Source organism: Caenorhabditis elegans, chromosome II (genome assembly GCF_000002985.6).
Source record: "Caenorhabditis elegans chromosome II".
NCBI classification, from domain to species: Eukaryota; Metazoa; Nematoda; class Chromadorea; order Rhabditida; family Rhabditidae; genus Caenorhabditis; species Caenorhabditis elegans.
The window spans coordinates 15123600-15145838 of NC_003280.10; the positions used below are offsets into that span (position 1 = coordinate 15123600).

At 39.4% G+C, this 22239-nt stretch overlaps 5 protein-coding genes, 2 non-coding genes and 1 pseudogene across 11 annotated transcripts; 2 read left to right on the forward strand and 6 right to left on the reverse strand.

Moving 5' to 3' along the window:
* Positions 1-904: 904 nt before the first annotated feature.
* Positions 905-2766, forward strand: Y53F4B.23 (Neuropeptide-Like Protein). The gene is made up of 4 exons (NM_064708.7): positions 905-1046; positions 2023-2188; positions 2240-2427; positions 2475-2766. The coding sequence occupies exons 1-4, from the start codon at positions 964-966 to the stop codon at positions 2656-2658; spliced, it is 621 nt and encodes a 206-aa protein (NP_497109.3). The 5' UTR covers positions 905-963; the 3' UTR covers positions 2659-2766.
* Positions 2767-2974: 208 nt separating this feature from the next.
* Positions 2975-5415, reverse strand: Y53F4B.63 (annotated as a pseudogene). The gene is made up of 5 exons: positions 5336-5415; positions 5215-5288; positions 3734-3835; positions 3300-3463; positions 2975-3239 (listed from the first exon to the last, which is right to left on the reverse strand). Coding segments are annotated over exons 1-5 (685 nt in total).
* Positions 5416-5785: 370 nt separating this feature from the next.
* Y53F4B.62 (F-box domain-containing protein) lies at positions 5786-7013 on the reverse strand. Of its 2 annotated transcripts, NM_001276759.4 has the most exons (3): positions 6879-7013; positions 6067-6828; positions 5787-5940 (listed from the first exon to the last, which is right to left on the reverse strand). In NM_001276759.4, exons 1-3 carry the CDS (start codon positions 6977-6979, stop codon positions 5808-5810), a joined length of 996 nt encoding a protein of 331 aa, NP_001263688.1. In that variant the 5' UTR covers positions 6980-7013; the 3' UTR covers positions 5787-5807. The 2 variants fall into 2 exon arrangements, with proteins under 2 accessions (NP_001293554.1, NP_001263688.1); NM_001306625.2 differs by lacking the exon at positions 6067-6828 and having other exon boundaries at positions 5786-5940; positions 6879-6985.
* Positions 7014-7966: 953 nt separating this feature from the next.
* Positions 7967-10833, reverse strand: Y53F4B.24 (DUF7778 domain-containing protein; the record flags this gene model as incomplete). Of its 2 annotated transcripts, none has more annotated exons than NM_064709.3 (7): positions 7967-8264; positions 8324-8562; positions 9508-9581; positions 9629-9708; positions 9983-10062; positions 10111-10422; positions 10745-10833. In NM_064709.3, the coding sequence occupies 7 exons, from the start codon at positions 10766-10768 to the stop codon at positions 8000-8002; spliced, it is 1074 nt and encodes a 357-aa protein (NP_497110.2). In that variant the 3' UTR covers positions 7967-7999. The 2 variants fall into 2 exon arrangements, with proteins under 2 accessions (NP_497110.2, NP_001379363.1); NM_001393239.1 differs by having other exon boundaries at positions 7967-8282; positions 10745-10768.
* A 1753-nt stretch (positions 10834-12586) lies between these two features.
* Positions 12587-21771, forward strand: dbd-9 (the record flags this gene model as incomplete). 2 transcript variants are annotated; one of them, NM_001306623.2, is made up of 11 exons in its annotated part: positions 12587-12670; positions 13030-13096; positions 13144-13234; positions 13301-13344; positions 13466-13731; positions 19752-20105; positions 20148-20223; positions 20385-20452; positions 20506-20585; positions 20665-21010; positions 21382-21771. In NM_001306623.2, 11 exons carry the CDS (start codon positions 12617-12619, stop codon positions 21649-21651), a joined length of 1716 nt encoding a protein of 571 aa, NP_001293552.1. The 2 variants fall into 2 exon arrangements, with proteins under 2 accessions (NP_001293552.1, NP_001293553.1); NM_001306624.3 differs by lacking the exons at positions 12587-12670; positions 13030-13096; positions 13144-13234; ... (1 more) ...; positions 13466-13731; positions 19752-20105 and having other exon boundaries at positions 20154-20223; positions 21382-21651.
* On the reverse strand, positions 12654-12802 carry Y53F4B.55. The gene has a single exon (NR_051937.1). It is a non-coding gene; the product is annotated as an Unclassified non-coding RNA Y53F4B.55 (non-coding RNA).
* Positions 16877-17382, reverse strand: Y53F4B.26 (C2H2-type domain-containing protein; the record flags this gene model as incomplete). Its single annotated transcript, NM_064711.1, has 2 exons — positions 16877-17177; positions 17225-17382. The coding sequence occupies 2 exons, from the start codon at positions 17380-17382 to the stop codon at positions 16877-16879; spliced, it is 459 nt and encodes a 152-aa protein (NP_497112.1).
* A 204-nt stretch (positions 21772-21975) lies between the features above and the next one.
* On the reverse strand, positions 21976-22086 carry Y53F4B.56. The gene has a single exon (NR_051938.1). It is a non-coding gene; the product is annotated as an Unclassified non-coding RNA Y53F4B.56 (non-coding RNA).
* Between the last annotated feature and the right edge of the window lie 153 nt (positions 22087-22239).

A 22239-nucleotide genomic window follows, 5' to 3' on the forward strand; every position in this document is an offset into this window, starting at 1 on the left:
AATTTCAATTCTGGAAGTTTGCCGATTTGCCGGAAATTTCAATTCTGCAAATTTGCCGATTTGCCGGAAAATTTCAATTCTGCAAATTTGCCGATTTGCCGGAAATTTCAATTCTGCAAATTTGCCGATTTGCCGGAAAATTTCAATTCCGGAAATTCGCCGATTTGCCGGAAAGTTCAATTCTGGAAGTTTGCCGATTTGCCGGAAATTTCAATTCTGCCAATTTGCCGGTAATTTCAATTCTGGAATTTTGCCAATTTGCCGATTTGCCGAAAATTTCAATTCTGGAAATTTGCCGATTCGCCGGAAATTTCAATTCTGCAAATTTGCCGATTTGCCGGAAAATTTCAATTCTGCAAATTTGCCGATTTGCCGGAAATTTCAATTCTGCCAATTCGCCGGAAATTTCAATTCAGGAAATTTGCCGATTTGCCGGAAAATTTAAATTCCGGAAATTCGCCGATTTGCCGGAAAGTTCAATTCTGGAAGTTTGCCGATTTGCCGGAAATTTCAATTCTGCCAATTTGCCGGTAATTTCAATTCTCGAAATTTGCCGATTTGCCGGAAATTTCAATTCTGCCAATTTGCCGGAAATTTCAATTATGGAAATTTGCCGGAAATTTGCCGATTTGCCGATAGCTAACGGAATCTTCATTTTTTGAATTACACATATTCCTCCAATTGAGTAAATATAAAAGTCAGATTTTTCAAAAAACTACAACCTATAACTACAAAAAAGTCACACACACACACACCTCTTCTAGTTCCCTGTGATTTTGGTCTCTACGCTCTGAAATGGAGATGAGGTCATTTTTGGAGATGAAGAGATGATAGCAATAAGATGCTATTTACTTCATTTCGAAACTGGTTTTTCACCAATTTTTTTTTATTCTGCAAAAAAATATCATTTTCCGTTTTTTTGATAGAATTGAATCCCATTGGACTTCCGATAGACCGGCCGCGATGAAAATTTCTTTGATTTTTATTGCTTTCATTGCGATTTGTTCCAGCACAACTGTCTATAAAGTTAGGAAGGTGATTCGGAGGTGAGATGGATTAATAATTGAAAAAATAATCAAGTGAGTCTCAAATTAAGTTTATTCTCTGTATTACCGGGAACAATAAATCATGAGAATGCGTACGTGGAGCATTCTATTTGACGCGCGATATCTCTTACCGAAAACTACAGTAAGAACTTAAATAGCAATAGTTATTTGAGTTCTTACTGTAGTTTTCGCTAAGAGATATCGCGCGTCAAATAAAATGCTCCACGTACGCATTCTCATGATTTATTGTTCCCGTAATAATTCTACAAAATTGGTCGGTTGCACCATGTTATTCCAACATATTTTCATTTTTCAAAATTTTTGTTTCAGGCCATTTTTGAGCATTTTCACAAACATTTCAACTAAAATAAATGTTATTTTCAAATAAATCAAGTGATTTTCTATTTTTTGACACTAATTCTCAAAGAAAATGTTGGAACAACATGGTGCAATAGTCTATTTTGTACAATTGTTGTTCTCAACTAAAACTTTCAAGTAGGCACAAAACTGCCTACCTGCCTTCAAAGTATTTTATGCCTGCCAAGTGCCTACCGACAATGTTAATGTTGAAAATATGCACACGTAATTCTTCAAAAATGGTCGATTGCACCATGTTCTTCCAACATATTTTCATTTTTCAAAATTTTTCTTTCAGGTCATTTTTGAAGATTTTCTGAAAAATTTCAGTTGAAATTAATGTTATTTTCAAATAAATCTAGCGATTTTCTATTTTTTAACACTAATTTTAATTGAAAAATGTCGGAAAAACATGGTGCAATAGACCGTTTTGTAAGACTACAATTGTTGCTTTCAACTACAATTTTCAAGCAGGCACAAAACTGCCTGCCTGCCTTCTAGGCAACGTGTACCTGCCTAGTGCCTACCGACAATGTTTATCTTGACCATATCAAACTCTGTCTACCTGTAAATCAGTACCATTCAAAATTCCATACACTCTAAAATCTTCCAATTCCAGAGCAGAAGCCCGCCACTCCGCCGCCGATGATGACCTGGACATGGCTGCTGCTGAGCTGGTGTTCAAAGAGCAAAGTTCACTGAATTCTGGGGCTGACAGAATTGAGGGACCTCCAAGAAAGCTCCCGTTCGGCACAGAGCATGCAGCTGAGAAGGCTTCTGAGCATGTAAGGCGCTTTAAAACCGCTATAAGATCCATAAAAATCACTATATTCCAGACTGGTGCTCCATCCGCTGAGCCAACCTTCTCAGACCTCCAAAAAACACAATTGGAAGACATCAAAAATGACGAAAATGCTCTAGCACTGAAAAGTAGTATGGTAGGCAAGGGAACTGAAGAGTCCGATGCTCCATTTGCTCATGGAGTTAATGATGGGGAGACCTCCAAGGTTCTGGCGTGGCAGAGGCGAGTAAGCCACCTAGGCCATGTATCTCTAATCCAAATAATTCCAGACCCCTAGCCTCGCACGGCCGCCAAGTCGCCTATGACTTCCACGTGAACCCCGAGTACCCTCAATTTGCTCCGAGAGCCCATGGCTTGGTAGGAATTCCGGATGGCTGGAATCTTGATAGAACGATCGATGAGGAGTTCAAGTCTGGTTTTCGCAATGTGAATTTCAGACGGCGTCGGCATTGATTTAAATTCCAGTTTTCTCCCCAATTACCTTTCAAATTCAAGGATTTTTTTGATACTCAAGTTTATAAAATGAATAAAAATGTTTATGAATAAAATATTTCACGACGAGGCCCGCAAAACATGTTGTTTTGATGCTCATGTTTCAAAACGTAAAGCTTCGAGCACGCCTTGTAGTTCATGTGCCTGCCTGCCTGCCAGCCGCCTACTTCATGCATTTTTGTGTCTGTTTGATGTAGAATTACGCTGTCTTTAGGCAGGCATGCCTACGCGTCTCAAGAAAGCCTTAACTCAAAATTATTTATTACTCTCTTAAAGCTCAAGAATCAAGTTCCATGTTCTTCATAGATCCCTTCATAGATTTTTTCGATGGAGTAAAATCCAGCTTGGAGACTCTAGGGCTTTTCAGGCTTTTCAAGCTCTTCAAATCCTCCTCCTGCAGTTGTTGAACCGGTAGCGGCGGGAACAGAACTTCCAGTGGTGGGGAACGAATTTTCTCGGAATTTTCAGACTTTTTCCCCGATTTCTTGCACTCAAACTTCTTTGCCAGATAGGCTACACGAAGGGCTCCTTGGCGAATCGAGCTGAAAAATAGTGAAAATCTGAGAGGGATATTATAAAGTTTTGTGGGGTTTCTGCCATACTTTGGTGGTGGGGCTTGAGGAAGAGCCGGAGCATTTTGAGCATGAGCTTGGTGACTTTCGAGCAGGTTTTGGCGGAGGGAAATGACTGAAGCACGGGAGATGGTTGAGCGGAATGTTGGAGCAATGCAGGTGGACGAGCGGTTAGAGTTAATGTTCTGTTGCACCTAGAAACCTTAGTAACATGTCATCTGGTTACGCCCTCTGGACACGCCCATGACACCAAGAAGAAGAAAGAAGAGAAGAGCAAGGTAGTGTGGTGGTGATGATGGTTCCTGAGTGGTGATGGTGTGAGCTCTCATTCTATTCTATCTTTATTCTATCTTTTACATCTTAATCCTCATTACTCTTTATATTCTTTAACTTCCAATAATAAACTCATAAGTAACATAACCGCTACACCATGTTAGTAAAATATATAAAGAACTCATAAGAACCCTGTGGGTATAATAGTTCATTGAGCAGTTCTCCTCAGTTTGAGTTCGGTCGAGTGTGGCGTCAGGTTCAGATGGGGAGAGGTTGAGGTAGCCATGGGCAGACTGAAATTGAAAATTTCGTATTCACAGTTAATTTGGGATGTTGGTGATATCGGGCAAGTAGCGAGTAGGGTGGGCGGCAAACGATTTTTTCCGGCAAATCGGAAACTTCCGGCATACCGGCAAGTCGGGATTTTGTCGGAATCAAAAACTTTCGGCAGACCGGCAAAACGGCAAATTGCTGAAATTGTAATATCCGGCAAATCGGAAAATCGGAAAATTGTCGAAATTGAAAACTTCCGGCAGACCGGCAAAACTTAAAATTGCTGGAATTGAAATTTCAGTCAAATCGGCAAATTGGCAAATAGCTGAAATTGAAATTTCCGAAAAATCGGCATAATGCTGGAATTGAAATTTTCGGCAAATCAGCAAAGTGGCAAATTGCCTGAATCAAAAACTTCCGGCAAATCGGCTAAATGGCAAGTTGCTGAAATTGAAATTTCCGATAAATCGGCAAATTGCCGGAATTGAAATTTCCGGCAAATTTGGCACATCGGGAATTTGTCGGAATCAAAAACTTCCGTCAGACCGGCAAATTGACAATTTGTCGAAATCGAAAACTTCCGGCAGACTGGCAAAACGGCAAATTGCTGGTATTGAACTTTCAGTCAAATTGACAAATTGCTGGAATTGAAATTTCCGGCAAATCGGCAAATCGGCAATTTGTCGGAATCGAAAATTTCCGACAGACCGGCAAAACGGCAAATTGCCGGAATTGAAATTTCAGTCGGAAAATTGGCAAATCGGCAGATTGTACGCATCCTATGAATGCTCCTTCATTTTGAAAAATGTCGCGAATCGGAGGAGGATAAACCTCTCCATTCTTGACGTATGCGTCATTGGAACAACAGTCAGTTAATGCAAGCAACACAAAGGACACTCACGTCAACCATTATCACGTGAACTCACATCCGATGCATGCAAGGAGAAAAGGACACAATCCACGACAGTCTACACGCCGTGACCGTTCCACGTCATTCTAAACAAATCACCCGGACACGTGTACCTCAACCGGACGGACGATTCAATCAGTTCTCACTAATGTTCTTGTTCTTACTTATGTGCTCGTTCCCTTACTTGTCTTGTTTATTGAGTCATTAATAAATGATGGTAGAGTCACCGTGTCCTGTTAGTCATTCTACAAAACCACTGAACCCACTACGAGACAAAAAGTAAGCAAGTTCTATGTGAATATCTAGAAAAAATGTGTAAAAAATTTCAAAAATACACAGTTTTAAGTGTTTCCGTCTTCTAAAAATCCCTCTAGAAACTTCCGGCAAATCGACGTTCGGTAAACGGGAAATCGGCAAACTGGCAATTTGCCGATTTGCCAAATTTATCGACAAAATGATTGCCGCCCACCCCCTGGCGGGTAACATTACCTTCAAACTAATTGCATCGTTGGTGTACTCGAAATCCGATCTATTGCTCACGAGGGTCTCATCGGTCTCTTCATCTGAAACAAAAATATATGTACAGTTTCAGATTCGCCTAAAAAATCACCTTTAGCTGTGTAAAGTGTCAGGTCGTTGTACAAAGTTTGATCGAACTGGCCACTTTCGTAGATAGTGGACAGAGTTCTTCTGGAATTTTTTTTTTGGAAAAATTTGAAAACTGAAAAAATTGAAAATATATGAATAAAAAAAAAAAAATATATGAATAAAAAAAAAAAAAAAAAGAATAAACAAAATCTATTAAAATCAAGTACATCCAAACCGACAAATGCTCAATTTTTTGGAATAAATTTTTGAAAGAAGTGTGCTCAATACAGCTTTCCTTCATGCTCAGTGCTCAATACAACTTTCCTTCCGTCATTCGGTTTGATGGCCAATTTATTTTGAGAATTCCGCATAAGAATGAAACATTCACCAGTTATAATCATTCTATTACCACGGGAATCTCACTAAAAATATCTAAAACAAATTTTCCAAATATGTAGCTGTGAGTCAAGAAAAAATTGCATTCTATTTTATTTTTAGTTAACATTCATTAAAAAGTCAAATTTTTGGAAAAAATTATTGAAAAAAGTGCTCAATACAGCTTTTCTTCCGTCGTTCCGTTTGATCGTCAATTCCATTTGAGAATCACGCATCAGGTTGATAATTGGTCTGCAAAAAGGAAATCATTGAAATCGGAATAAACAATGGGTCCGTAGAAACCGTAGGCAGTATATCTAAAATATTTTTAAATCGAAACATTGGGCAGTAGCGGCGAAGAATATCAGAAAGCTTTACCGTTCCTCCAGTTCATTCTCATCAGTTGCTTCAATGGGTAGATCAAGGACTTGCTCGAGTAAAATATTTTCATTTGTGCGAATTTCAAAGGATTTCAAATTCCTATTAGATTCTGACAATAGCCAGCTTCGGAGGAATCTATTCAATTCAATAGAGGTTAGTTCGGATCCGTCAAGAAAGATTCGTGAGCAGTCCGCCTTCAGCAAACTATCCAGTGTGAACCATTCAGCATTGCAAACACACAACTCTTGCTGCTTAATTGCAATATCACATTGAAAACTGGGCATCACAATGAGATGAAGCTCGAGGTACTTGGTCACTACTGGAATTCTGTGCCAGATCGCTAGAAAGTCATCAGTCACTAATTCTTCTCCGACGATAGCGTAATCTTGGATGGTGTTTTGTCTGGATAAAAGCCAATCAATTATCAATTGATTTTGACTTTTGAATACAGAAATATCAAAGTAAAACGAAGTGATTGGAGTGTTAAATAGCTCAGTGATATAGTCGGTCTGAAACATGCAGCTAGCCAATACATCAGGCACAAATAGGTTCCAGGTGATCCCGTCTACATAGTTATCCTGATCTGTTTCCTCACTAGATTTTATCTCGATTTGCCACAGACCAACTTTTCTGTGGTTAATTTCAATGCAAGAGTCTTGAAATAAATCCACGCGAATTTCGAGTATATACCGTAGTTTTTGCGATGTAAAGGTTTTTACAAGACCTTTTGTTTTAGAATTGACTGTAGAGAAATTGTATCTGAACTGATTGTTTTTTTGATACGATATTTCTTTGCAAAAACAACTTACATGTCTACTATCGGCATACATAACATAACTTCGTTGGCTGCGACCATTGGAAGCTTGAATAAAGGAAACGGCTTGTAAGGGGTTTCAGGTTTGGAGAGCATTTTCAGTAGAGACGAATAAAGAGAAATGAATAAGTGCTGGAGAAATTGTTTGTAGAAATCAATCGATACTCTTATGAATTTTGTTGTGTGGGAAAGTGGAGGTCAAAAGTGCTGCAAAACGGGACAGATGTAGTTGTAGTCTATCGTTTATAAGGAAACAGTACAGCTGTTGTTCAAGAGCTATGAGAGTGCTTTGTTTAAAAAAAGTGCGTTCTGACACGAGAGACGAATGACACAGAATCAAAGAAAATGCTGTTTCACTATTACGATGCTAGAATTATGCCACATGATTTCCTCGTCTGTGGTCAATAACCTAAATAGTCTACAAAAACGTATTGTGAAAACCGGGATATTTGAGATTTTTTGGCGATTTCCTCAAGAAGTTCGGATTCAGCGACTTTTTTTACTCATGTCCGGACAATTCCGCGCTCCCCACGTTGTCCGTCAGTTTCCTTGGTATATCAATTTATTTATCTATAATACAGGGTGACAATCAACTATAACACTCATTTGTTGTCATAAAAATTTTCAGAATAGAGATTATTTCACAAAATTTTATCCGAATAACAAGCAAATATTGACAATCTAAATTATTATATCAGAAATGTTTTAAATTAGATTCTCTCTGACGAGAACGAACACTCAGATGCATTGCAAAAATTGTCAAATTTGTCTCTAGTAACTTTTCAGGATTAAGTTCATCAGAATTATTGCGCCGTTCAGAAGAAAATATTTCGCGATATGACCCGTACTTGGTGCGCCTTTAAATTTTACAATTAAATGTTGTAAAATGTAACTACCATTAAAGTTGGCAATATAAAATATTTCGCGACGAGACCCACAAAGGAATGCGTCTTTAGATTTTATAATAAAACCTGTTGTTTTGATGCTCGATGCACCATGTTTCAAATCTAAAGGCTTCAAGGTTTTTTGATTTCGTGTCGGTTGCTTTTTTAGGCAGGCATGCCTACGCGTCTCAAGAAAGCCTTAACTCAAAATTATTTATTACTCTCTTAAAGCTCAAGAATCAAGTTCCATGTTCTTCATAGATACCTTCATAGATTTCTTCGATGGAGTAAAATCCAGCTTGGAGAGTCTAGGGCTTTTCAGGCTTTTCAAGCTCTTCAAATCCTCCTCCTGCAGTTGTTGAACCGGTAGCGGCGGGAACAGAACTTCCAGTGGTGGGGATCGAATTTTCTCGGAATTTTCCGACTTCTTCCCAGATTTCTTGCACTCAAACTTTTTCGCCAGATAGGCTACACGAAGAGCTCCTTGACGAATCGAGCTGAAAAATAGTGAAGATCTGAGAGGGATATTATAAAGTTTTGTGGGGTTCTGCCATACTTTGGTGGTGGGGCTTGAGGAAGAGCCGGAGCATTTTGAGCATGAGCTTGGTGACTTTCGAGCAGGTTTTGGCGGAGGGAAATGACTGAAGCACGGGAGATGGTTGAGCGGATTGTTGGAGCAATGCAGGTGGACGAGCGGTTAGAGTTAATGTTCATTGAGCAGTTCTCCTCAGTTTGAGTTCGGTCGAGTGTGGCGTCAGGTTCAGATGGGGAGAGGTTGAGGTAGCCATGGGCAGACTGAAATTGAAAATTTCGTATTCACAGTTAATTTGGGATGTGGGTGATATCGGGCAAGTAGCGAGTAGAGTGGGCGGCAAACGATTTTTTCCGGGAAATCGGCAAATCGACAATTTGCCGAAATCGAAAACTTTCGGCATACCGGCGAAACGGCAAATTGCCGAAATTGTAATATCCGACAAATCGGCAAATCGGAAAATTGTCGAAATTGAAAACTTCCGGCAGACCGGCAAAACTTAAAATTGTTGAAATTGAAATTTCAGTCAAATCGGCTAAATGGCAAGTTGCTGAAATTGAAATTTCCGAAAAATCGGCAAACTGGCAAATTGCTGGAATTAAAATTTCCGGCAAATTGAAAAATTGCTGGAATTGAAATTTCCGGCAAATTGGCAAATTGACAATTTGTCGAAATCAAAAACTTCCGGCAGACTGGCAAAACGGTAAATTGCCGGAATCGAACACTTCGGCAGACCGGCAAAACGGCAAATTGCCGGAATCGAAAGCTTCCAGCAGACCGGCAAAACAGCAAATTGCTGGAATTGAAATTTCCGGCAATTTGGCAAATAGCTGAAATTGAAATTTCCGAAAAATCGGCATAATGCTGGAATTGAAATTTCCGACAAATCGGCAAAATGGTAAATTGCTGGAGTTGAAATTTCCGGCAAATTGGCAAATCGGCAATTTGTCGGAATCGAAAATTTTTCGGAATCGAAAATGCCAAATCGGCAAAATTGTACGCATCCTATGCATGTTCCTACATTGCATGTTCCTGCAGAGTGATGTTCGGCAAACGGGAAATCGGAAATTTGCCGAAAATTAAAATTTCCGGCAAATTGGCAAACCGGCAATTTGCTAATTTGCCGAACTTGTCCACAAAAAAAATTCTGGCGGATAACATCAGGCGAGAGCGGGCGCGGTACAAGTCGCCCTTCTAATTGCGATAACCTTCAAACTAATTGCATCGTTGGTGTACTCGAAATCCGATCTATTGCTCACAAGGGTCTCATCGGTCTCTTCATCTGAGACCAAAATATATGTACAGTTTCAGATTCGCCTAAAAAATCACCTTTAGCTGTGTAAAGTGTCAGGTCGTTGTACAAAATTTGATCGAACTGGCCACTTTCGTAGATGGTGGACAGAGTTCTTCTGGAAAAATATAAGAAATACAGTGAGACGTTTGAAGGTGCATTCTGGCCTTCCTCATTGAATTTTTCGCGCTCCATTGACAATCGCCTGCCGGACAAGTCGTGGGAAATTTGTGCACTCCACACGGACAAATACATTTAGTTTCGACACGCGACGCGCCGTAAATCTACCCCAGATATGGCTGAGCCAAAATGGCCGAGTTCGGCAAACTCTTCCATTTCAACTTATGAGGGAAGCCAGAAGTCCGTGCGCATAGCATCTAGCTAAAGAGTACCTCCAAACCGAAATCTGCTCATTGACAAGAACCAAGTTGACATATCCAAATTTATATTTCAAAGTTATTGTATACGTTTTCTGTAAAAATCAACTTGTCGAACGAAAACCCATCAAGCTTCAACTCACATTAATATCGGCGCGGGAAAATCCAAAACACGAAGTTTTCATTCTCAACGCGTCATGAACATTGAACGAGTAGCCAGTGCAATTGGTCTCATACACCAAAAGAATATCATCCGGAGTCAGTACAATGACTCGTTTCCGGCTGAGCATTGGTTGTTTCACACGGAAAATGGTGGATCTCTTGGTGAAGAAGGTGTTGATGTAGTCTTTGAGCAGGGCATTCGAGTCATCCCATAATCCGACACCTGGGAGCGGTTGAACTTTTGTTACACTTTTTGAGGTTTCCAGTTGATCTAGACATAATGATTCGGACATCTGGGATTTCGTAAATTGCTGAAACGGAGCAGAAACCGGAAAGGCTCGGGTAGGTAGGCACAAGATAGGCGTAGGCAGGCAGCGCACAGCCTATCGATAAACTACTGCTATAAATAAAATAGACAAATCAAATTTTCTGCGAAAAAATTCGGTGGGAAATTTAAATTTTTTGAGAAAACAGTTCAGCGGAAAATTCACAAATTTCCAGATAAAAATAAATTCGGCGGGAAATTCAATGTTTCTGACAAAACATTTTGCCCGAAAATCGCCTGAAAATGTGCCTGCCTACGGTGGAAGCCTTAAAGTAACCCAAAAAACTCACAATTTCACTTGACATTCCTTGCATATTGAAAATTCCGAAAATATGGTGTTTCGGATTTATTGATTGATTTTGAAATAAATTGAATTTCCCTCCCACGGGGTTGAGTTATTATTTTAATCTTGATGAATTTATTGGCCAACGTCATTTGGGGAACGTGAAAAAAGGTAAAAAGATTTAAAAAAATTTTTTCTTCAATTTTTGTTGATTTTTTTAACGGGGAAAGTGATTTCTAAAAATGCCTACATGCCTACGTGCCTGCCTGCCTGCCTGCCTACTTGCCGGCCAGATATATCTTTTGTCTGTAATTTCGCGCAAAGTTTTGTGCGTACAAAGATTCTCTTTGTTTTGACTAATTTCCAGCATAGTCATTGGTCGTTTCAAACGGAAAATGGTGGATTGTTGGGTTGCTACAAGGTTCTCAAGGTAGGCAGGCACATGCGACCTACCTACGCCTATATTGTGCCTGCCTACCCTAGCCTTACAAGTAAGGCAGGCAGGCATTTATGTTTAATTACATATATTCAGCATTTTGGCATTAAGCATTGTGTTTGATCTTTTTGTCGGTAGGTGGTTAGGTTAGAGTCGCTTTACAGGCAGGCAGGCATTTGTGCCTACTTATTACTTTTTTTTCGAAATTTTGCCTAAAACTCATCCGGTATATTTCTCAATTTTATGAGACAGGGGCCGGCAGGTGCAGGCAGGCGCAGGTTGCCGAAAATGTTGAAAATTATTTTCTGCATTAATTTTCCCAAAGTGTACATGTCCTGACGTCTTCATTGGGCAGGTTGATGTACAAGGCTAGACAGATAGCATCACAACGTGTTTTTTCGAGGCGATTCGAAACAAAAGATATTGATAACACCCGTCATCATCAAAAGCTTCATCTCCATGAGAACTTTGGCATGGAAACTTCCAAATCCACCACCACGAAATTGTTCGGTTACGCAATTCCCGATCAAGTTCCCTCTTCCCTGAACATTACTCAAGATCTACGGTCGTTTGGAAATATTGTGGAGGACAGGAAGATGAGATGAGGTTCGGATGCAACTGGATCTGGAAAAGAAAGAGAGGGGGAGACGCAGACATTCGAAGGGAAACTCTCATTTTCCGTGTGTATGGCCATTTTGACGAGGAGATGGCGATAGCAAAATGCCAATGCTTCTCCATCACGTAATCAACAGCTTCTTATTGAATTTTTTTTTCTAAAAAAATATTAAATTAAGTTTTTTTGTAATTAATTTGTGAACATATTTCTGTGATTTTTAAGAATACTATTCATATTTTTTTGGGTTAACTTCTGAATTTTTTAAACCCCTATTTAAAGATACACTATATGTTAAAAATATGCGATAGGTAGGCACGTAGGCGCTCAATTGCCTACCTACTTTTGAGGCGACCTACCCCCATAATGCCCATAATGCCACGATTTTCCTGAATGACCGAGTTTTTCTATTACACGGCCACTTAGGAATCTTCTACTTTTGTAGTCTTTTGGACAAGATTTTCTGGTTTCCAGTTTTTTTTGAAACTTTCAAATATAGTACTTCCTAACTTACTATTAGTTAGATTTTTATTTTTAAATTTTCTTGTTAGCCTGAAATTTGCCCAAGGCACCAGTACACCATATTCTCCATAATTTTACCAAAAAATCGTACAATCCTTCAACACTCTCCCAAAGTCACTTATTAATTCTTCATCCTCATCCTCATCCACCGCCGATCCTCTCACTTCTTCCTGCCTCGATCCCCTCATTAGGTAAATCGGTCTCACTAGCCTTCTCCCACTAATGCTGCTTTTCCTACGATTTTTCTGTTTCTGAACACTCTAATTCAAAATTTTCAGAATATATTATACAACAAAAAAAACTGTAAAATGAGGTTATGGATCCTTGGATTATTATGGGTGTTGATCGAAAATGTGATTTGTGTAAGTTTATATAAGCAGCCGACACTTTGCGGGGCAAGAAACTCAGGTGGCGTAGCCTGTAAGGTGTCGGCTGCAAAAGTATCACACTGGACCTGTGAGGTGTCGGCTGCAAACTTGTCATACAGCCAACATCACACGGGACAAGACATTAAGCTGGAGTGGCCTGTGAGGTGTCGGCTGCAAAATCATCTTGCAGCCGACACCACACAGGACAATGCACTCAGCTGAAGCGGCCTGTGCGGTGCGACTGCAAACTGCCCATGCAGCCGACACCACACGGGGCAAGGCAGTAAGCTAGAGCGGCCTGTGAAATTATCTTGCAGCCGACGTCTCACGAGCCTTCATCTAAAATTTTACAGCTAGAACCTCTGCGGTTAGTGGAAAGAACACACCTACCGAGAAGAAGAAGTGTTCCCGCGAGAAAATGTAAGTCACACATTGACCACTGAATCCAGTAAAGTAGCAACTTGCAGTAAATTATGGCTTTCATCGAGATTTACCGTCCGTAATGGACAATGTTATACACTCTCCGTTGGAGAACAAAAGGATTTACACTAAAGACAAGTGAGTTTTGTGAAATCCGAGAGGACTACACAGGAATAACTATTTGAATAATGTTAAAAATTGCAGCTTCTACATAAATGCCATCCGACCAAAGGAGAAGGAAGCTATTCGTAAGTTATTTTAAAACATTGTTTTTCAGAATTTTGTGCCTACTGCATTCAGAAGTAGGCACAAGACAGGCAGGCAGGCACCTTCGCACCTATTTTGTCGAATACCAAAAATATTTTCCAGTTTACGAGTCGATGCTCATTGACGGAAAGGGCTCTATAAACGATATTGATGCATTTTTTGTGACTGCTCCACCAGCCAGAACCACTTTGGCTCCGAAGCGTTTCGGGGATAATGAGCTCCCAGATTTTGTGAAAGTCTCCGAAGGAAGTGTGAAAGAAGACGAGAAGCTTGTATTGGATAGGCCACAACGAGCTCCGACAGATCTGAAACTTGTGAAGCTTCCACCTCAGCCAATGAGTACGGTAGCTCCGTTTAAGCATAATAGTGTAAGTAGAAAAAGCATTTTTAAAAGATAGTAGTCAAAATAGAGTAGGCTGGCGTACGTTCTCACCAGGGCTGGGACCAAAAAACAAAAAACAAAAAATTGAAGTTTTTGAAAAACCAAAAAAACCAAAAAACAAAAAAAATTGAAATTTTCGAAAAACCAAAAAAAAAACCAACAAAAAAAACCAACAAAAAAACCAAAAAATTTTGATGCTTAAGTTGATTTTTAATGTGGTTATTCAAGTACCAGCCGATGACCGCGCCTCCGGCGCGGCCAACGACTGGCGGAGTTTAAAATGTATAACACATAGATGTCCTTTCAATCATTCAAAAATGTATCATTAAAAAAGTTGAAACTTCATCGATTAAATCGCATTTTCTTCTTCCATGGTATTCGATTCAGAAAATTCAAAGAGACAGTTAGAATGTTCTGATTTTTCTACACTCATAATTATAAAACTGCGTTGCGTGTACCCCAAAATAGTCCCCGCCTTTTTCTCGTTCACTCACGGGGAAAAGGCAAAAAGCAGTACCCCAGGTAATATCAGCCGCCGACATCATTCGAGGTCCGCGCACCACACTATTTTTCTCACTGTTGGCGTGGCGAGCTGTCCCCCTCCCCCGAAATAATTCCACAGAGTTACAGTTTTTTCAATAAGTTAATAACTTTCCTTAACTGGAGAAGTCTGAATAATTAACTACTAATAGTAAGTTCTTTGAATATAGATGTGACGAAACAAATAAAAACTCCTACAGTTATAGGAGGTTGTAGAGCATTTCAGAACTTTTTTGAATTTTCCAGATGATTCTAGAACATTCTAGAATTTTCTTGAAACTTCCAGAAGGTGCTGAAACAAAAAATTGATTCCAGAACCAAAATTTGAATTTCCCGCCAAATGTTTTCCTCAGAAAATTTGAATTTCCCGTCAAAATCTTTTTCACTGAAAATTTGAATTTCCCGCCAAATTGTTTTTTCACTGAAAATTTGAATTTCCCGCCAAAATTTTTTCACTGAAAATTTGAATTTCCCGCCAAAATTTTTTCACTGAAAATTTGAATTTCCCGCCAAATTTTTTTTCACTGAAAATTTGAATTTCCCGCCAAAATTTTTTCACTGAAAATTTGAATTTCCCGCCAAATTTTTTTTCACTGAAAATTTGAATTTCCCGCCAAAAATGTGGGTCTCACCGCGAAGGGTCTCACCACAACGGGTCTCACCACGAAGGGTCTCACCACGATGGGTCTCACCACGATGGGTCTCACCACGAAGGGTCTCACCACGATGGGTCTCACGACGAAGGTGACAGGCCCCGCCCACAACTCTCACTGACTTTGGGTGTGACGTCACAGACTACAAAGACTACATAGACTACAAACTATGGACAGACGAACTGTATTTTTTTATATATAAGTAATGATATTTTTTTCATAGAAAATTTGAATTTCCCGCCAAAATTTTTTCACTGAAAATTTGAATTTCCCGCCAAAATTTTTTCACTGAAAATTTGAATTTCCCGCCAAAATTTTTTCACTGAAAATTTGAATTTCCCGCCAAAAATGTGGGTCTCACCGCGAAGGATCTCACCACGATGGGTCTCACCACGAAGGGTCTCACCACGATGGGTCTCACCACGATGGGTCTCACCACGAAGGGTCTCACCACGATGGGTCTCACGACGAAGGTGACAGGCCCCGCCCACAACTCTCACTGACTTTGGGTGTGACGTCACAGACTACAAAGACTACATAGACTACAAACTATGGACAGACGAACTGTATTTTTTTATATATAAGTAATGATATTTTTTTCATAGAAAATTTGAATTTCCCGCCAAAATTTTTTCACTGAAAATTTGAATTTCCCGCCAAAATTTTTTCACTGAAAATTTGAATTTCCCGCCAAAATTTTTTCACTGAAAATTTGAATTTCCCGCCAATATTTTTTTCATAGAAAAATTGAACTTCCCGCCAAAATGTTTTCACTGAAAATTTGAATTTCCCGCCAAAATTTTTTCACTGAAAATTTGAATTTCCCGCCAAAATTTTTTCACTGAAAATTTGAATTTCCCACCAAAATTTTTTCACAGAAAATTTGAATTTCCCGCCAAAATTTTTTCACTGAAAATTTGAATTTCCCGCCAAAATTTTTTCACTGAAAATTTGAATTTCCCGCCAAAATTTTTTTCACAGAAAATTTGAATTTCCCGCCAAAAATGTGGGTCTCACCGCGAAGGGTCTCACCGCGAAGGGTCTCACCACGATGGGTCTCACCACGAAGGGTCTCACCACGATGGGTCTCACCACGATGGGTCTCACCACGAAGGGTCTCACCACGATGGGTCTCACCACGAAGGGTCTCACCACGATGGGTCTCACGACGAAGGTGACAGGCCCCGCCCACAACTCTCACTGACTTTGGGTGTGACGTCACAGACTACAAAGACTACATAGACTACAAACTATGGACAGACGAACTGTATTTTTTTTATATATAAGTAATGATATTTTTTCATAAAAAATTTGAATTTCCCGCCAAAATTTTTTCACTGAAAATTTGAATTTCCCGCCAAAATTTTTTCACTGAAAATTTGAATTTCCCGCCAATATTTTTTCATAGAAAAATTGAACTTCCCGCCAAAATGTTTTCACTGAAAATTTGAATTTCCCGCCAAAATTTTTTCACTGAAAATTTGAATTTCCCGCCAAAATTTTTTCACTGAAAATTTGAATTTCCCGCCAAAATTTTTTCACAGAAAATTTGAATTTCCCGCCAAAAATGTGGGTCTCACCGCGAAGGGTCTCACCGCGAAGGGTCTCACCACGATGGGTCTCACCACGAAGGGTCTCACCACGATGGGTCTCACCACGATGGGTCTCACCACGAAGGGTCTCACCACGATGGGTCTCACCACGAAGGGTCTCACCACGATGGGTCTCACCACGAAGGGTCTCACCACGATGGGTCTCACGACGAAGGTGACAGGCCCCGCCCACAACTCTCACTGACTTTGGGTGTGACGTCACAGACTACAAAGACTACATAGACTACAAACTATGGACAGACGAACTGTATTTTTTATATATAAGTAATGATGAAAAAAAAAACCAAATCTGAAACTCAGAATGGAAATAAGAAGTAGAAGTTCACTAAACTTTGAAAAAATGTATACCTTGAAAGAATCTGGCATTGCAGTTCTTGCACACACATCTCATGCTTCCAAGGTAGTTGGGATTGGCAACAGATGACGTATCGTGTGTTTTTGCTACTTCATTTCTTTTTTTCTTCATCCATACTCTTTTTTTATATTTCATCTCAGCCTTTTCCTCTTCTGACATTGAAGCTCGTTTTTCCTTTTTTCTTTCCCAATCCATCCTGAGTCTTGATTCTGATTCTTGCGAAGTTTCTCTTGAACGACGTTCTCTCTTCCATACAGCATTTGAGTTGTCACTAAAACTGCTTATTGGTAAAATTCCACGAGCATTCAAGATCCTTACCTTAATGTTCTGGAACGTGTCCTCCTAGAGACGGGTTCTTGGGATGTAGAAGGGAAATCAGGCAGGTTTGTTGGTTTGGTATCCATTGCTGAATCGGGTAGAGTTGTTGGTTCCGTATCCATTATTGAATCGGGTCGACTTGTTAGCTCGTTATCCATTGTTGATTAATAATGAGAAAATGATAATTTTCTTCTCCTTATATAGAATTTTTTTGGAAGATTCTAGAAGTTTTGGGTCTTGAAACGAATTGGGTTTTAGAAGGACAGATTTAATATAGTTTAAACTTGTAATAATATAAATTAAAAATTGCACAATGAAATAGTCAAAATTTAAATTTTGCACACTACATTGAAAAATCCAGAAGTTTCTAGATGGTTGTAGAATCTTCTTGATTATATTAATGGGTAGTTCCTGTGATGTCTTTATCAGTGACGTCATCTTTTGTGACGTTATTGGAACATTCTCTTCTTTTTCTGCAACTTCTGGAAGATTCCAGAAGTTTCTTTTACTGTAATGGGCGGAGCCTATGACGTCACATTCTGTGACGCTGATATATTTGGCGTCATCACCTATTTTTTTCCGAATGTGAGACTATATAGGTGTCATCATATGTGACGTCATAATCTGTGACTTATTTTTTGTTACGCCAGTGATTGTGACGTCATCAGAATTTTCTGGAAGTTTCTCCAAAATTCTAGAAGGTTCCAGAATTTTCTGAAAATTATATTGGGTTCAGCCTGTGACGTTTACTTAATGTCCTCATCATGTGTGACGTCGTCAAGTGTTACGTAATCCGAGATATCTAGAAGTTTTTCGAAATTTCTAGAAGATTCTCGAAGTTTATTGCATGAAGTTTTCCTCTTCTATAGGTTTATTAAATTCTAAACAAATGTGCCGGTATGTCGCATTGGTTGTGTGCGGGAATTTGGTGTGAACCTTCTGTGGTTCAAACTATCTTCCCCTTCATACTTTTTTTTTCTGTCAAACAAAGTTAAATTTGACTACTCCGACAAAATTTCTCTAAAAATTTGAATTTCCCGCCATAATTTTTCACTGAAAATTTGAATTCCCGCCAAAAATTTTTCAGAAAATTTGAATTCCCGCCAAAATTTTTCACAGAAAATTTGAATTCCCGCCAAAAAATTTTAAAGAAAATTTAAATTCCCGCCAAAAATTTTCAGAGAAAATTTGAATTCCCGCCAAAAATGTTTCAGAAAATTTGAATTAACGCCAAAAATTCTCAAAGAAAATTTGAATTCCCGCCAAAAAATTTTTCAGAAAATTTGAATTCCCGCCAAAAAATTTTGAAGGAAATTTAAATTCCCGCCAAAATTTTTCAGAGAAAATTTGAACTCCCGCCAAAAATTTTTCAGAAAATTTGAATTCCCGCCAAAATTTTTCACAGAAAATTTGAATTCCCGCCAAAAAATTTTAAAGAAAATTTAAATTCCCGCCAAAAATTTTCAGAGAAATTTTGAAATCCCGCCAAAAAATTTTAAAGAAAATTTAAATTCCCGCCAAAAATTTTCAGAGAAAATTTGAATTCCCGCCAAAAATGTTTCAGAAAATTTGAATTCACGCCAAAAATTTTCAAAGAAAATTTGAATTCCCGCCAAAAAATTTTTCAGAAAATTTGAATTCCCGCCAAAAATTTTCAAAGAAAATTTGAATTCCCGCCAAAAATTTTCAGAGAAAATTTGAATTCCCGCCAAAAATGTTTCAGAAAATTTGAATTCACGCCAAAAATTTTCAAAGAAAATTTGAATTCCCGCCAAAAAATTTTGAAGAAAATTTGAACTACCGCCAAAAATTTTCACAGAAAATTTGAATTCCCGCCGAAAAATTTCAAAGAAAATTTAAATTCCCGCCAAAATGTATGGGTCTCGCCACGATGGGTCTCGCCACGATGGGTCTCGCCACGAAGGGTCTCGCAACGATGGGTCTCGCCACGAAGGGTGACTGGCCCCGCCCACAAAAACTCAGTGACTTTAGGGGTGACGTCACAGACTACAAAGACTACATAGACTACAAACTATGGACAGACCCACACTATTTTTTTATATATAAGTAATGATTGTTGCAAAGTGTATTAAAATACATTTATGACGTCACAACTGTATTAAACTACATGTTTTAATGTATTTTAATACAGAATAGTCTCGAGTCGAGACTAGACACGCTAAACATTTTTTTTTTTGGATTTTTTGGTTTTTTTGGTCCCAAAAAACCAAAAAAACCAAAAAATTCCCAGCCCTGGTTCTCACGGCGGCCGACAATTTCCGAGTTTAGCCTCTCATTATGAAAATATATGATTAAGTATGTGGCCAAACTCGGGAATTGCCGGCCGCCGTGACAATCTACCCATCGAAAAATTTTCAAATTTCAAAAAACCGGACGCCGTGCAAACCCTGACGACCGACTATATACTCAAAAATTAAAAAAAAATTAATTATTTGTTGTTACTGTAGGACGATAATTTCAACTTTAAAATACACTTCTACATTGTGAAATATTGTCAATTTTCCAGCCTGTCCGCCGCCAGCTTGTCGACCCCCTCCCACCTCTTCTCCAACCTTCCCCAGTCCGATTCCCAGCTCAACCATGGCAAATCCCACCTCTCCACCCCCATCAATCAACTCCAAATCCCCTTACCCAATTCTTCCAACCAATTCCCCAACATCTAATCCCTCCACCAAATCCATTCTTCCCTCAACAACACCAAACATGGACTCCACCGACGCTTCTCCAGCCGAACCCGATTCCGCCACCTCCACAGAGAAATGAATCATCTTTCGATCCATACATCCCGATTGGTGTGCAACAACCTCCATATCAGTTCCAGCAGAATTTCCAACCGGCTCAATCTGCAGATGCCCATAGAGTAAGCTAAGACCTGAAAAATCTGAAAATCTGATTTTTTCAGCAACCAATGCATCATCATGGCTTCGCCCGCACCTTTGGTCAACAGCCAATTCCACTGCCATCTCAGGCAGCCATAGGTGAGTTGCCTGGCTACCTATACCTACGCCTACCTAGGATTTTTCCAGCAAAAAAACTTTCTGCAGCTTTTTGACTAGCTCCAAAACGGTTTGGACCCATTTTTGTCAATTCCCATTTACATACGTAATGTTCTCCAAACCTTTTTTATTTGTTTTTTCAGACACCGCTTTCAACCAAGCCAAGGAGCGTGAGTTCAGCGTTTTTCCGCCAAACCAGGTGCCGAAAAAGGTGGGTACTTGATTTCCTAAAAATTCTCAGAATTTCAATAGACAATTTTCCAGTCAACACCTCCAATTGACTATTCCGTGGATAGTGTCGCCGTGGTGACCAAGGATCAGAGACCACCACAGCAGTTTTTCAGGTTTGAGTTACTATAAATTGCAAAACCAACCAAGGCCTCTCCGCCGACTTTAGAACCAATCAGAGTGTTTTTTTTTCAGATCAATCCCCGAAAAAACCTCCGAACAACTCCGAAACTTTGTAAAAGTCCATCCCCAAGTGATGAACAACCTCCAGAAGCCTCTGATCTACCGTGGAAAAGAAATGGTGATTCCGAAAATGTTCAACTTCACCACCAACCCCACACCTCCACCAAGATTACCCCAGCCTCCGACGGCTCCGCCAACTGTTCCACCTCCACCAAATCAGGCTCCAATAGTTCCTCATCAGCCTATGTACGTCCCATTAATCAATCCGAATCAGAAGTTGGACTTGTGTTGTCGCAAGCAGAGGATTTCACCGTTGTGCCAGAATTTGTGCAACTTTGATACATTTAATGATAAAACTGTAAGTTTTTAAATTTCAGTTCGAAATTTCAAGTATTGCTATGTTATTCATTTTGCGTTGCTGGATTTTGTCGGTTGCTAAATTATTTATACTTCCAAAGTAGTTAGATACCTTGTCAAGCTTCCAGTCCCATGCCTGCCTACCTAAATGCCTGCCTAGATTCCAAAATTCTACCCCATGCCTATCCAGAAACTACCTACCCCGTGCCTGCCTTTTGTCCTGCCTCCACCACACGCCTAGGCAAAAGGTAGACATAGATTGCCTGATTTTATGAGTTGAAATTTTATGGCCAAAAAAATGTAACAACCTTTCCAAAATAATAACATAGTTCCCTGTTACGGAAAAAATCACCACTCAAATAAATGTTTCAGTTGGTAGCCGCTTTCCTAACCAACCAATGCCCTGGACCTCAACTCGGTCAAGCTTACGACTGTGCCTCCTCAAAAGCCGACCACTCTGCATGCTGTGAACGTGCTGGAATTCTATCGTTCCAAGGCGGAAAATGTATTCCATTCTGTCGAACCCACGTGGCAACTCCTTCAAATGTTTTCGATTATGTGATATGCCTACAAGTATTTGAGACCATTAAAGGGTGTTATAGAGATTATCAATTTACTCATCCAAATATTTATGGAGATTAATTATTGATTTTTCTTTTGGTTATGTGATAATGTTGACTTTTGAAAATATACGGGTTGAATATGAATCGATAATATAAATTAGTATTACTGTTTGTTTTTGAATAAAATATTAATTTTGCTAAAATGTTCAGAAATTTCAGGCTTTCTAGGTTTTTCCCCCAAAAATCGATTCAATTTCTAATACATGGGTCTTGCCTGGAAATCTACAGTACTAATTGCTTTGCATGTCTCTAAAGTTTTGAATTTTCCTGAAATTCTCACGAACAATAACTAATTTTTCGAGTTTTCTGGAGACTTCGGCTTAGGCTTAGGCTTAGGCTTAGGCATAGGCTTAGGCATAGGCTTAGGCTTGGCGTCAGTGGCGAGCTGACGCTCGCCACTGACGGTTTAGGCTAAATCTTAGTCTTAGGCTTAAGCTTAGGCCAAGTTTTTTAAAAACCATTTCGCTACTGATGTTGGTAAATGCCATAAAGCTATCAATGACGAATAATGTTTTTTTTTTTCCTGAAAAAAATCGAAAGTACAAGGGAAAAGCCAACGGCGCGGCCGGTCACTCGTACACAATTGGATTGACGCCTTCTCCAGCGC

Coding starts and splice junctions, on each gene's coding strand:
- Y53F4B.23 (NM_064708.7), top strand. CDS start 964: ATGAAAATTTCTTTGATTTTTATTGCTTTCATTGCGATTTGTTCCAGC. Junction 1,047..2,022: donor GTTAGGAAGGTGATTCGGAG/GTGAGATGGATT, acceptor TTCCAATTCCAG/AGCAGAAGCCCGCCACTCCG. Junction 2,428..2,474: donor AAGGTTCTGGCGTGGCAGAG/GCGAGTAAGCCA, acceptor AAATAATTCCAG/ACCCCTAGCCTCGCACGGCC.
- Y53F4B.62 (NM_001276759.4), bottom strand. CDS start 6,979: ATGCTCTCCAAACCTGAAACCCCTTACAAGCCGTTTCCTTTATTCAAG. Junction 6,829..6,878: donor TGTATGCCGATAGTAGACAT/GTAAGTTGTTTT, acceptor CAATCAGTTCAG/ATACAATTTCTCTACAGTCA. Junction 5,941..6,066: donor GAGAATGAACTGGAGGAACG/GTAAAGCTTTCT, acceptor TCCTTTTTGCAG/ACCAATTATCAACCTGATGC.